The 13,008-nt window shown below is 41.5% G+C and overlaps 4 protein-coding genes and 2 non-coding genes across 6 annotated transcripts; 4 read left to right on the top strand and 2 right to left on the bottom strand.

Moving 5' to 3' along the window:
• Positions 1–284: 284 nt before the first annotated feature.
• Positions 285–1,994, bottom strand: LOC141844898 (uncharacterized). Its single transcript, XM_074732870.1, has one exon. The coding sequence runs from the start codon at positions 1,992–1,994 to the stop codon at positions 435–437; it is 1,560 nt and encodes a 519-aa protein (XP_074588971.1). The 3' UTR covers positions 285–434.
• A 294-nt stretch (positions 1,995–2,288) lies between these two features.
• Positions 2,289–4,019, bottom strand: LOC141845561 (uncharacterized). Its single transcript, XM_074733621.1, has 2 exons — positions 3,770–4,019; positions 2,289–2,571 (listed from the first exon to the last, which is right to left on the bottom strand). The coding sequence occupies exons 1-2, from the start codon at positions 3,963–3,965 to the stop codon at positions 2,423–2,425; spliced, it is 345 nt and encodes a 114-aa protein (XP_074589722.1). The 5' UTR covers positions 3,966–4,019; the 3' UTR covers positions 2,289–2,422.
• A 149-nt stretch (positions 4,020–4,168) lies between these two features.
• TRNAA-CGC (transfer RNA alanine (anticodon CGC)) lies at positions 4,169–4,241 on the top strand. Its single transcript has one exon. It is a non-coding gene; the product is annotated as a tRNA-Ala (tRNA).
• Positions 4,242–4,492: 251 nt separating this feature from the next.
• On the top strand, positions 4,493–5,586 carry LOC141845630 (peptidyl-prolyl cis-trans isomerase FKBP13, chloroplastic-like). Its single transcript, XM_074733692.1, has 5 exons — positions 4,493–4,852; positions 4,945–5,037; positions 5,110–5,170; positions 5,251–5,319; positions 5,432–5,586. The coding sequence occupies exons 1-5, from the start codon at positions 4,502–4,504 to the stop codon at positions 5,488–5,490; spliced, it is 633 nt and encodes a 210-aa protein (XP_074589793.1). The 5' UTR covers positions 4,493–4,501; the 3' UTR covers positions 5,491–5,586.
• Positions 5,587–11,568: 5,982 nt separating this feature from the next.
• On the top strand, positions 11,569–11,641 carry TRNAA-UGC (transfer RNA alanine (anticodon UGC)). The gene has a single exon. It is a non-coding gene; the product is annotated as a tRNA-Ala (tRNA).
• A 157-nt stretch (positions 11,642–11,798) lies between these two features.
• LOC141844805 (peptidyl-prolyl cis-trans isomerase FKBP13, chloroplastic-like) lies at positions 11,799–12,893 on the top strand. Its single transcript, XM_074732799.1, is given in 7 exon segments — positions 11,799–11,807; positions 11,902–11,941; positions 11,944–12,221; positions 12,315–12,407; positions 12,482–12,542; positions 12,623–12,691; positions 12,804–12,893. Coding segments are annotated over 7 exon segments (609 nt in total). The 3' UTR covers positions 12,863–12,893.
• The last annotated feature ends 115 nt before the right edge of the window (positions 12,894–13,008 follow it).

Here is a 13,008-nt window from a genome sequence, read left to right as displayed (position 1 = left end):
TGGTGGTATATTCAAATTAGAAAAATCACACCAATAACTCTTTCAAGAAGCAATCCATCTGCATTAGTTAATATAAGAAGAGAACAATCTATTATACTTCTATCGTATAACCAGATTACTATACTTGATAAGTGTTTTGTAATCTTACCACAAACTATTCATTAAGAGAGGAGCCATCATTAGGAAGTTGTCTCCTGCTAGTGGTAATTATGAGTAGCCACAAAAGCAGTATAACAACTAGGATTGGTCACTATTTATATTCAAACAAAGTGAAAGATCCTGAGTTTAGATATTCTCAATTACCCCAGTCAAAGAAAGTGTTGGCATCAGATCTTTCCAGCAAAATGAACATAATCTACAGCAGATTCCAAAAGCCATCTATAAACCAAAATTTTAAATCTATGGAAAATGTGCAATCGTAGGCGTACCCTGCTTCACTCTTGCTTTTCATCATTTGGAGGCCAATCAAGAAACTTGTGCCCAAGAAGTGACAGGGGCAAATATGTCTGTGATGAGCAATCCTTGTGATCAGGAGGATACATGTAATCTTTGCCATATCCCATATCCTTCATCAGCTTCGTGGGTGCATTCCTTAAATGCAATGGCACCCCCTCATTGCCTCCTGTCGACTCTCTTATCACCCTCTTGGCTTCATTGTATGCTCGATAGACAGCAACTGATTTTGGTGCCAGAGCTAAGTAAGAGACGCACTGCGCCAAACAGACATCACATTCAGGCATTCCAATAAAATGACATGCCTGGTAGCATGATACAGCCTGAGGAAGTGCAGCAGGATCTGCCAATCCTATATCCTCGCTTGCCAACCGAACAAGCCGACGAGCAATGTACAGTGGTTCCTCCCCTCCTTCCAGCATTCTTGCAAGCCAGTAAATTGCGGCATCAGCATCACTTCCTCTAATTGATTTGTGAAGGGCACTTATCAGATTGTAGTGTTCCTCTCCCGCACGGTCGTACGCCAAGTGCTTGCATTGCATTGCCTCTTTCACATGATCAAGAGTCACTTTCAAATCCCCATTGCTTTCGTCTGCGCTGCGGCCTGCTGTTATTGTCGCTGCAATCTCCAGGGCGTTGAGTGCCACCCGAGCATCACCATCACAGTGCAGAGATAGGAAGTCGATGGCCTCTTGCGCAGCCGACACTGGACACTGAGTTGTGAACTGTAAGCCCCTCTCGGCATCCGAGATGGCTCGGCGGAGTAAACCCTCGATGTGCTGCGGTTTGAGGGGCTGGAGGGCGAGGACGCGGCAGCGGGAGAGGAGCGGGGTAGTGAGCTGGAAAGAGGGGTTCTCGGTGGTGGCACCAATGAGAATGATGGAACCGTCTTCGATGGCGGGGAGGAAGGAGTCTTGCTGGGACTTGGAGAACCGGTGGATCTCGTCGACAAAGAGGACAGTGCGGCGGCCATGAGATCTGGCGCGGCGGGCGCCGTCGATAGCCTCACGGAGCTCTCGTACGCCAGAGGAAACGGCGGAGAGGGTGACGAAGACGTACAGGGAGGCGGGGAGAGCGGAGGAGAGGGCGCGAGCGATAGTGGTCTTCCCCGATCCGGGCGGACCCCAGAGGACAATGGAAGGGATGCGGGAGGAGCGAAGGATGGAGGTAGAACCGAGGAGGTGGTCCTGGCCAAGGACGGCGTCGAGAGTGTCGGGGCGCATACGGTCCGACAGAGGGGCGGCGGAGGAGGGGTGGCGGCGCTTGGCCGGGAGCGAAGACGAGGAAGGAACAGGTGGTGGCTTAGCGGATACGACAGGGTTGCTGGTTTTAGGGTTAGAGGAGGAAGCGAAGAAGCGCTCGAGGCAGGGTTGGCTGGAGGTGGGAGGAGGAGGAGGAGGAGGGGAGGAAGACCCGGGGACGACGGAGGAGGAAGAGCGAGAGAGAATCCAGTCGGCAGCGGCAAGGGCGGAGCCCCCAGCGGCGGCCAGCGCTTGGGCGGCGAGATCCTCGGAGAAGCCCATGCCGAGGAGTTCGTCCATGGCGCCGCGCCGCTCCTCCGCGAGGGTTTGCGCGATGGACGATGCCCAAAAATAGAAAAGAGAGGGAAACAAAAACACGAACCAGAAGAGGAATTAGAAAACATTTTTTTTATAAAAAATATTTTTGCTCAAATATATTTATTTGGGTAAATTGATTAGGCGTTAGAAAATGTGAATTTCCTCAAAGTGCTTATTTTAGCAATCTGTAAAATTATACAAAATTAATTAATTGACCTAAAATATTATAATAATGATAATAATAACAACATATCTTTGGTTCATTCTTAGGAAATCTGGAATAAGAAACTAGAACAGTTCATTGCACAATTTAACAAACAACTAGTCTTTAAGCATATCGCTTGCGCATAAAGTCATGGTCGAGACAAATGATACAAACTCGAATGAGCTCCACCGTTCTAGGTCTTCGGTTATACCCTAAGTCGTCGTATCTTTCTGTTTCCTTTTCCTTTTCCTTTCCCTCGCTTCTTCCGGTTCATCTTCAGTTTCGACTTTTTCTTGCCTATTCCACCAACGGGCTTCAAAGATGTGTTTGCTTGCTCATCAGCCATTTCCACATCTGTTCAAGAGCAACCATTTGGAATGAATTACAAAAGGTAGATGAGGTAGATAGTTAGGCAACTAGTCTATTGCAAAATGGAGAATGCTACCACCTAGTGCAAGATTCGAATAAATGTCGATCTTTTGTAACTAGCCTTCACCCGATGAGTTTCATGTTTCATCATGTTATAAGATCGAACGACAAAAGGAAGTTCGATAAGTAGCCAAAGTTGACAGAAGGTTTTGACATTTTGTTGCACTTAAATCTTATAGAACTTATAGCAGGAAAACGCATTAAGAAACTGAAAAGAGATTCTTAGCTACACATGCTCATTTCAACCTCAAAGGCAATACATAGCTAGATCGATTAAACTGCAGTGAAAATTAGGCTTAACGCCAAGCTGAAAATAACTAATATAGATTATCGAAAAGAAAAGAAAAAGAATAATGTCTTAATTACCTTTAAGATGTATGTCAAGCGATATTAAAAGACAAACTTGCATTTGCATATTAGTTACATTGTTAACCCATTTGTAAAAATCACAGATTGTTATCAAGTATGAGTTCCACTTCTTTGAACACTTTTTTCCCAACTCCAATAAGATCTCCTATCTTAATGCACAATGAGTACTGAAGACAAAATGCTAAAAGGAAAAAGGAAAATAATAATCACTGATAGCTACATAAGGAAGAAGGATGGGGATGCTGGAAGTTTAAAAATCATGTATGGACACTGCTCCATCCAACTACCAACAAGACAATTAATTTGATCCGTGGAGAAACACTATTGAAGATGACAAAAAGTTATTCCAATAATCTTAAAACACATTCGCCTACAACAAACTATAGCATACCATCTTTAAGAGACTCACACTCTCACAGGATAGAATTTTTCATTAGATTGTTTGTGAACCAAAATTAATATTCACAGAAAGGTAAGAACAACTGTTAGTGAGCTATACCTGCTATAAACATTTTCACATTCTTCTAAATTATGTTGATGGCATTGGCAGGGATCAATCCTATTGATGCAATTGATAAAAAACAATCGACTTAGAAAAATTCACCTTGTTTTTCCTTATCATTATAAGCTCATCTATAACACAGTTTCATATCTCTAACATCAAATTTGTAAAACAAAAACATATATGCTAAAGCGGCGAATGGAAGGAAACGTATGCATCGAGGAACCAAAGAGAAGGAGTATTGAGGCTCACCCATAGCAGCAGAGGTCACAGCGGCGGGTTCTTCATCGATGGAGGCGGGAGTTATGACGGCGAGCTTTGGGGCGGCGAGGGCAGCCTCCTGGGCAGCAAGCTTGGCCGCCTCTTTCTTATCGTAGAAGGGCTCCACGATCTCCCTCCTCAATGTCCGCAATCTCTTCTTCTTCTTCGAACGCAGCGACTTCGCCATTTGCCCTCGGAGGCTGAATTAGGGTTTCGCGAGCAAGCGGGAGGCCGAGGACGGCGGTGGTGGGAATTTGTAGTGGAGTTTATCGAACATTGGACGGTCGATATTCATCAGCTTCTTCCATCCGACAGCCAATACTACACATCCATCCAAAAGCGTAATTTAATTTTATATAAGAAAACAAGTATTAAACTAAATAAACAACAGGGGGTGTAGCTCATATGGTAGAGCGCTCGCTTCGCATGCGAGAGGCACGGGGTTCGATTCCCCGCACCTCCATATAATTTTTTTTTACCTTTTTTTTATAAAACCTTTTAAAAATATATATATTCCCACTGCCACACAATAGAGATTTAGCAAAGAGCTCTCCTCAAGGCCTCAGGCATGCGAGAGGCACGGGGTTCGAATTCCCGCACCTCCAATTTTTTTTTTTACCTTAATTTTATAAAACCTTTTTTATAAAACCTTTTAAAATATATATATATTCCTACGGCCACTCAATAGAGATTTGGCAGGGAGCTCTCCTCAGGGCCTCAGGCATGGCCGCCTCCTTCGCTTCCCCCTTCCCTTCTCCGACCATGCTCGCCCTACTCCGCTCCGCCCCTGGCCCCGACCACCGCCTCTTCTTTCGCCGTTCTTTCTCCCCCAACTGCCGAGCACTCACCGACCCAGTTCCCGCTCCGTCCTCACCCCCCGTGCCCCGCCCCCTTCCCATCCGCCGGCGGGAGGCCGCCTTTTCCCTCTCTCTCCTCCTCGTCCTCCTCGACCCCCCCGCTGGCGCCTCCTCCGACCAGACGAACTGCACCCTCGCCGTCGCCTCCTCCGGCCTCGCGTTCTGCGATACCGTCGTCGGCACCGGCCCCGGCGCCACCGAGGGCCAGCTCATCAAGGTAAAGAACCCTCTTTTACGGACTCCGCCGCCTGCTTGACCACGGATTTCACCTAAAGTTCGTTTCTTGCTCGATGATTCGGAACTCCGAAGGCGCATTACGTCGGCAAATTGGAGAACGGCAAGGTGTTCGACAGCAGCTACAGCCGCGGGCGGCCTCTCTCATTCAGGGTCGGCGTCGGCGAGGTAAAACTCCCACAATTCCACCCCAAAAAAACAACAAGTCCCTTTCAAACCTGACTACGATAACGTCTTTAGGTGATCAAAGGATGGGATCAAGGGATTCTAGGCGGAGATGGAATTCCACCAATGCTCGCCGGTATGCAGAAAAATTCGTTTTGTTTTCGATTCATAATCTGTGCTTCTTATTGTGTTGGTCGTGTGGCCTTTAAACCGTAGGCGGCAAGCGTACATTGAAGCTTCCTCCCGAGCTTGGTTATGGGGCGAGAGGAGCAGGCTGCAGAGGAGGTAAGCTTTCCTACACTCTTTCCAGAATAGAATCGAGCAAACGGGTTCAACAGAGGCCTGTTTGGTTTAACATTTGATGTCAAATTACTCAATGCTGCTTTATGTTGACCAGGTTCTTGCATTATTCCTCCGGATTCAACTCTTCTGTTCGATATAGAATTCATTGGCTAGAGAGTCTTTTTTTCACAAAAGGAAACCAAGAGACGAGATACTTGTTGTATAAGCAATACAAGTAATGACAATTCTGCACTACTAATTTCCTACTGTAAACAACCTTTCTCATTTCTAATTCTGTGCTGATAAGAAAACGCCTTGTTTGAACTGCTGCAAACGGAGCTTTGTAAAATTAGCTGATCTCGTTCCATAGCTTCTTCATAAACCCTAGCAACGGCCTGCATCTTTCCCTGGCTTTCGCCTCTACTACGCCGCCGCCGCCGCCGTCAAGACCAGCGCTACCAACCGCCATATCGAGCTCGCCGCCGCGAAGGAAGATCTCATCTTCCGGTAAAAAGCCAAAACCCGAGCTCTCTTAGTCCCACATCGTTAACACGCCGATTGCTTTCTGCCGTTATAATCGTTGTCTTTGGCTTTATCGACCGCTGAGCTGGGTAGCGCCAGCTTGTGACCCAAGCGGGGGCTTTGAATGGTTTGGATGATGTTGTTGGGTTCGGAGGCGTGTATCCTACGTACGATAGCTGGCCTGTCCATTCCAAGTTGATAGTGAATCGGTAAAATTGGGCGAAGGCCTGGTTCGTCCGGTTCGTAGTGTGGTGGGCACCGGTCCAGGCTGGTTTCACAGAGCAAATACATCCATCCGCTGTCTACGGTGGAAGGATAACAGGCCGCTTTACATCGGATGCACATGATCCCTCTCAGCCCGCTTCAATCAGACAAACCATTTTTATTTTTTTGAAATTTTGGAAAAGGTAAAAAACACGAACTCTTTTAGTCCCAGTAGCAAAAGTTTTTATTTTTTATTTTTTGAAATTTCGGAAAAGGTAAAAAACACGCTCTCTTAGTCCCAGCAGCAAAAGGCTCAACCCCACACAGCTCTCTTTCCTCATCATTTCCTCCATGCCAATGTAATTGCTTTCGTTGGCACCTCCATCGCCGAATTGAGTTGCGTCAGCTTGTGACTCTAGCGGGGGCAATGAATGATTTGGATGATGTCTCTGGGTTCCGAAGCGTGGATTCTCTGTATCATCGCTGGTTTGCCCGTTCAGGATAACAGGCCGCTTTACATCGGATGCACATGACCCCTCTCAGCCCGCTTCAATCAGACAAACCATTTTTATTTTTATTTTTTTGAAATTTCGGAAAAGGTAAAAAACACGAACTCTTTTAGTCCCAGTAGCAAAAGTTTTTATTTTTTATTTTTTGAAATTTCGGAAAAGGTAAAAAACACGAACTCTCTTAGTCCCAGCAGCAAAAGGCTCAACCCCACACGAGCTCTCTTAGTCCCACATCGTTTGATCATCATTTCCTCCATGCCAATGTAATTGCTTTCGTTGGCACCTCCATCGCCGAATTGAGTTGCGTCAGCTTGTGACTCTAGCGGGGGCAATGAATGATTTGGATGATGTCTCTGGGTTCCGAAGCGTGGATTCTCTGTATCATCGCTGGTTTGCCCGTTCAGGATAACAGGCCGCTTTACATCGGATGCACATGACCCTCTCAGCCCGCTTCAATCAGACAAACCATTTTTATTTTTATTTTTTTGAAATTTCGGAAAAGGTAAAAAACACGAACTCTTTTAGTCCCAGTAGCAAAAGTTTTTATTTTTTATTTTTTGAAATTTCGGAAAAGGTAAAAAACACGAACTCTCTTAGTCCCAGCAGCAAAAGGCTCAACCCCACACGAGCTCTCTTAGTCCCACATCGTTTGATCATCATTTCCTCCATGCCAATGTAATTGCTTTCGTTGGCACCTCCATTGCCGAATTGAGTTGCGTCAGCTTGTCACTCTAGCGGGGGCAATGAATGATTTGGATGATGTCTCTGGGTTCCGAAGCGTGGATTCTCTGTATCATCGCTGGTTTGCCCGTTCAGGATAACAGGCCGCTTTACATCGGATGCACATGACCCCTCTCAGCCCGCTTCAATCAGACAAACCATTTTTATTTTTATTTTTTTGAAATTTCGGAAAAGGTAAAAAACACGAACTCTTTTAGTCCCAGTAGCAAAAGTTTTTATTTTTTATTTTTTGAAATTTCAGAAAAGGTAAAAAACACGAACTCTCTTAGTCCCAGCAGCAAAAGGCTCAACCCCACACGAGCTCTCTTAGTCCCACATCGTTTGATCATCATTTCCTCCATGCCAATGTAATTGCTTTCGTTGGCACCTCCATCGCCGAATTGAGTTGCGTCAGCTTGTGACTCTAGCGGGGGCAATGAATGATTTGGATGATGTCTCTGGGTTCCGAAGCGTGGATTCTCTGTATCATCGCTGGTTTGCCCGTTCCAAGTTGATTGTGAGCCGATACGATTGGGCGTAAGCTTGGTTAGTCTGGTTCATAATGTGGAGGTAACTGAGCCAGGCTGGTTTCACAGAGCAGTCACAACCATCCGCCTTCAACGGTGGAAGGATAACAGATCGGTTTACACCGAATCCACTATATACTTTGTGATCGGTGTCTATCAAATAAATCATTTTTTATTTTTCTTATAGGCAAAATTATTTCATTCTTTTATTCTGGCTGTTCAAAGTTAATAAAAGGATCGTTTTTTAAATTTTTTATCTATCTTAATAGCTAATTAAAAGAGAGGGAAAAAGTGAAACAAAATTGAGAAAGAAAAATTAAAAAAATAAAAAGATTACTTTAGTGCTGTTTTGATCCATCACCACTTTGGTGCTATTTTGATTAAAGCTTCATGATCTTAGTGCTACTCTCATCAAAGTATCACCAATTTGATATTATTTTCGTCAAAATATCATCATCTTGGTGCTTCAAAGATGAAATATTGAAAATCTAATCTAATAAATTCTTTTTACTCTCTTGATCGTGTAAAAAAATTGATTTGGCAAGTCTAGTTTCTAAGGGTGTAGCTCTTCTTTTGATTCAACAGTCTTAAAAGATCAACCTCTAATTTAACTAGTTCGCCCAACCATAACCGGTCACTCCCTTAGCTCAGCCGCCTCACCCCTTTAGGGTTCGGTTACCCAACCGACCCCTGAGTTAGCTCAGGTTTCTTTATCTGCAGACACGACTCCCCTCTAACTATCCTTGGTGCTAGACGACAATAACACGTGCGATCCGAATTGGAAAGACAAGGACGGTTACTAGGTTGCTAGGACTGGTACCCTAGATTCTCGCCTGCTTCTCTTCACAGTAAAAAGATATGAATAATTCGCATGGCTACAATAGAAAATGGTTACGAGGTGGCAGGTCCTATTTTCTAGATGCCATCTTATACGATCATCTGTCAGTAATTTACAGAGTTGGTTGGCCTAATGTCCGACATTGTCTCACTTTGAATGAAATACACAACTCCCTCGATATGAGTATAAAAACTCCCCTTGAGGTATGGAAGCTCTCTTTGGACTTTTGCAACTACTACTATTCATTCTTCCTCTCTGTCGAATACTTACTGACTTGAGCGTCGGAGTGACCTGCCGGGAATCCCGACACCCATCTAACCCTCCGTCCAGTCCTTATTTGCAAATCCCAGCTCGCGAGAAGGCAAACAACGGTTGAGGTGGCATAATATTAACTGGTGTCTTGACCATCACCGGGATCTAGCTGGAACAGTTACCAATGTGATCGTGTAAAAAAATTGGACAATCTAATCTACTTATGATCGAGTAGATTGTCTTGCTCCCGGAGTATGATTGAGTTGATTACTGCGAGACAGATTTATTGTAGTTGGAAAAGATCGAATCTTGACAAAGTCAAGATAATGCCCTCTTTGTAGTGGCTAAGTACAGTTTATTGATTTATCTCCTCATAAATGGTTACGATGGAACCACTAGATAGCAAATTTCACTTTGGCTGCATATTAGATTGCCTTTAAAAAAAATTTGACAAAAAGTGAAACTAATATCCAATTCTAAGTGATTCGAATCCATGGGAAAAAAATTCTATATGTAATTTTATATTATTTCACATCTAATTATTAAAAATAAAATAAAAACTTAATTATTTTATTGAAGACTTTAATATAAAAGTCATCACTTTAAAAGTTATGTTAAATTCGTATTGTTTATTTCGAATAACTTTGTTAATTTAGTTATGTATTTTTTAATTTTTTTTAAAATTTTTAAATCTATCTATAAATTTTAACCAAAAGTAACTTTTGATGACTTTGAAAAACTCAATTTTATTTTAAATTTACATTACATTCATCATCATCCTCTAAATTTATGCATGTTTTTATTTTCAATTTTGAAACCTTAATAAAAAAATAAAATATTATGAAATTACAAAAGAATGTTAATAAAAGAATAAAAATAAAAGTTTTTTTTTACTTTTTGATTTTTTAATAGCTAATTACAAGAAAATAAAAAGAAAGTGAAATAAAGAAACATTAAAATTTTAAAAATGAAAAATAAAAAGATTACTTTGGCGTTGCTTTGGTCAAAGCATCACCAACTTGATATTGATTTTATTATATCACTATCATGGTGCTATTTTTGTCAAAATATCACCATTTTTTTTAATATAGGAATATCAAGAGATTTGATCCAATAGGTTCTTTCAAATTCATGAGTGTCACTGATTAAAAAAACTTTTAATTTATAACCCTTATCAATTTAGCTAAATTGTTTAAAAAAATTAATCTTCTTTAATATAATTTTATATTTGAACCTAGATTTCTCTATTTACTTTGAACAATATTAATAGTTTCAATTTAGAGAAATTATTTTAAAACTTTAGTCTTCATTATTTTTTCACATGATTTCATATTTGGACCTAGATATTTCTAATTTATTCGAGAACAACACCATTAAAAATTTAATTTCTTTATTTTTGGTCCAATATCATATTTGGATCTAGATATTTCTAATTTACTTAGGATAATACTAATTGCTTCCCTGCACTCTCCTTATCTTATTCATTTCAATTTAAAATTTATCCAATAGATTCCATTTACTCTCTTTAGTCTTGCCATGTTCAAAAACTCTTAATTCATAACCTCTATAAGTTAAAAAAAATTATTTAAAAAATTCATTCTTTTTTACTTTTGGCACACTATCATATCTGGACTTATACATCTCTAATTTATTCTATAACAACATCAATAGTTTTCTTGCACTCTCATAATCTTGTCGATGCGATTTCAAAAGCATTTAAGTCATCAATGAATTGATGGACCTAAATAAGTTAGTTTCAATTCAAATTTTATCCAATAGGTTCATTTCACTTTCTTGAGTCTCACCTGGTCAATAACTCTTGATTTATGACACCTATCACTTAAAAAAATATATTTAAAAAAATTCAACCTTCTTTATTTTTGGCACATTATCATATTTGTACTTATACACATTTGATGTACTCAAGGATAACACTAATAGCTTTCTCTTGCGCTCCTAATATTGTTGATGCTAAAATGTCAAATTTTCAAAAGTATTTAAGCTGATGAACTTAGTTTCAATTCAAACTTTATCTAATAAATTGTTTTCACTTTTCCTAGTCTTACCATGCTAAATAAATCTTGATTTATGACCCCTATCAATAAAAAGAATTACTAAAAAATTTAGTCTTTTTTACTATCATATCGTACCTATACACATTTGATTTATTCTAGGATAATACCAATAGTTTCTTTGTATTTTTTTGATATTGTCTATGTTAAAATTTCAAATTTTAAGAAGCATCTAAGTCATTAATGAGTCTTGACCAAAATTTATTAATGGACTTAGATAAGTCAGTTTCAATCTAAACTTAAACCATTAAATTTCTTTCCCTCTCTTGAGTATTACCATATTTAAAAATTCTTGATTCATGTCTCTAGTAGTTTAAAGAAATTGTTTAAAAATTAGACTTCTTATTTTTTAATACAAAATCATATCTAGACACACCTTTTATTTACTCTAGGATAGCTTTAATAATTTCCCTGCACTTTGTTGTTCATACTAAAGTTAAAGATTTTAGAGACATTTAAATTATAAATGAGTTTTAAGCTCATTGCTAAGGGTAAAAATGTAAAAGAGAAAAAGGACATCAGCTTCTTCCATCCGACAGCCAATTTTACATCCAAAAGCGTAATTTTAATTTTATATAAGTAATAAAGTATTAAGTAAAGAAAAAATAGGGGGTGTAGCTCATATGGTAGAGTGTTCGCTTTGCATGCGAAAGGCACGGGGTTCGATTCCCCGCACCTCCACTCAATTTTTTTACCTTAATTTTATAAAACCTTTTAAAGAAATATATATTTCTACAGCCAATCAATAGAGATTTGGCTGAGCGGTCTTCTCATGGCCTCGCTATGCGAGAGGCAAGGAGTTCAATTCTCCTTTTTTTTTTTTACTTTAATTTCTCTCATGCGAGAGGTAAGATTCGATTCCCCCCAACTCCATTTGTTTTTTCCCCTTAATTTTATAAAACCTTTTAAAAAATATATATTCCTACGGCCACTCTCAATAGAGATTTGTCTCCGAGACTCCGACCATGCTCACCCTACTCCGCTCCGCCCCGACCACCGCCTCTTCTTTCGCCGCTCTTTCTCCCCCAACTGCCGATCACTCAGCGACCCAGTTCCCGCGCCGTCCTCACCCCCCATGCCCCGCCCCCTTCCCATCTGCCGGCGGGAGGCCGCCCTCTCCCTCTCTTTCCTCCTCGACCCCCCAGCTGGCGCCTCCTCCAACCAGACGAACTGCACCGTCGCCGTCTCCTCCTCCGGCGTCGCGTTCTGCGATACCGTCGTCGGCACCGGCCCCGGCGCCACCAAGGGCCAGCTCATCAAGGTAAAGAAGCCCACTTTTACGGACTCCGCCGCCTACTTGACCACGGATTTCCCCTAAAGTTTGTTTCTTGCGCGATGATTCGGAACTCCGAAGGCGCATTACGTCGGCAAATTGGAGAACGGCAAGGTGTTCGACAGCAGCTACAGCCGCGGACGGCCTCTCTCATTCAGGGTCGGCGTCGGCGAGGTAAAACTCCCACAATTCCACCCCAAAAAAACAACAAGTCCCTTTCAAACCTATGACTACGATAACGTCTTTAGGTGATCAAAGGATGGGATCAAGGGATTCTAGGCGGAGATGGAATTCCACCAATGCTCGCCGGTATGCAGAAAAATTCATTTTGTTTTCGATTCATAATCTGTGCTTCTTATTGTGTTGGTCGTGTGGCCTTTAAACCGTAGGCGGCAAGCGTACATTGAAGCTTCCTCCCGAGCTTGGTTATGGGGCGAGAGGAGCAGGCTGCAGAGGAGGTAGGCTTTCCTACACTGTTTCCAGAATACAATCGAGCAAACGGGTTCAACAGAGGCCTGTTCGGTTTAACATTTGATGTCAAATTATTCAATGCTGCTTTATGTCGACCAGGTTCTTGCATTATTCCTCCGGATTCAACTCTTCTGTTCGATATAGAATTCATTGGCTAGAGAGTCTTGTTGTCACAAAAGGAAACCAAGAGACGAGATACTTGTTGTATAAGCACTACTTGTTGTATAAGCACTACAAGTAATGACAATTCTGTAGTCCTACTGTAAACAACCTTTTCTCATTTCTAATTCTGTGTTGATAAGAA

This window comes from Curcuma longa, chromosome 14, assembly GCF_044706935.1.
Source record: "Curcuma longa cultivar G26 ecotype Majalengka, Jawa Barat chromosome 14, ITB_CL_G26_1.1, whole genome shotgun sequence".
Lineage (NCBI taxonomy): Eukaryota > Viridiplantae > Streptophyta > Magnoliopsida > Zingiberales > Zingiberaceae > Curcuma > Curcuma longa.
Note: the sequence above shows the minus strand (reverse complement) of the source record. Positions and strands in the feature narration are given on the sequence as shown.

Excerpts from the sequence above, each read along its gene's own strand:
- LOC141844898 (XM_074732870.1), bottom strand. The coding sequence starts at position 1,994 with ATGGACGAACTCCTCGGCATGGGCTTCTCCGAGGATCTCGCCGCCCAA.
- LOC141845561 (XM_074733621.1), bottom strand. The coding sequence starts at position 3,965 with ATGGCGAAGTCGCTGCGTTCGAAGAAGAAGAAGAGATTGCGGACATTG. Across the intron at positions 2,572-3,769 it reads TGTGACCTCTGCTGCTATGG|ATGTGGAAATGGCTGATGAG; the intron begins GTGAGCCTCAAT and ends GCTCTTGAACAG.
- LOC141845630 (XM_074733692.1), top strand. The coding sequence starts at position 4,502 with ATGGCCGCCTCCTTCGCTTCCCCCTTCCCTTCTCCGACCATGCTCGCC. Across the intron at positions 5,171-5,250 it reads AATTCCACCAATGCTCGCCG|GCGGCAAGCGTACATTGAAG; the intron begins GTATGCAGAAAA and ends TTTAAACCGTAG. Across the intron at positions 5,320-5,431 it reads AGGAGCAGGCTGCAGAGGAG|GTTCTTGCATTATTCCTCCG; the intron begins GTAAGCTTTCCT and ends TATGTTGACCAG.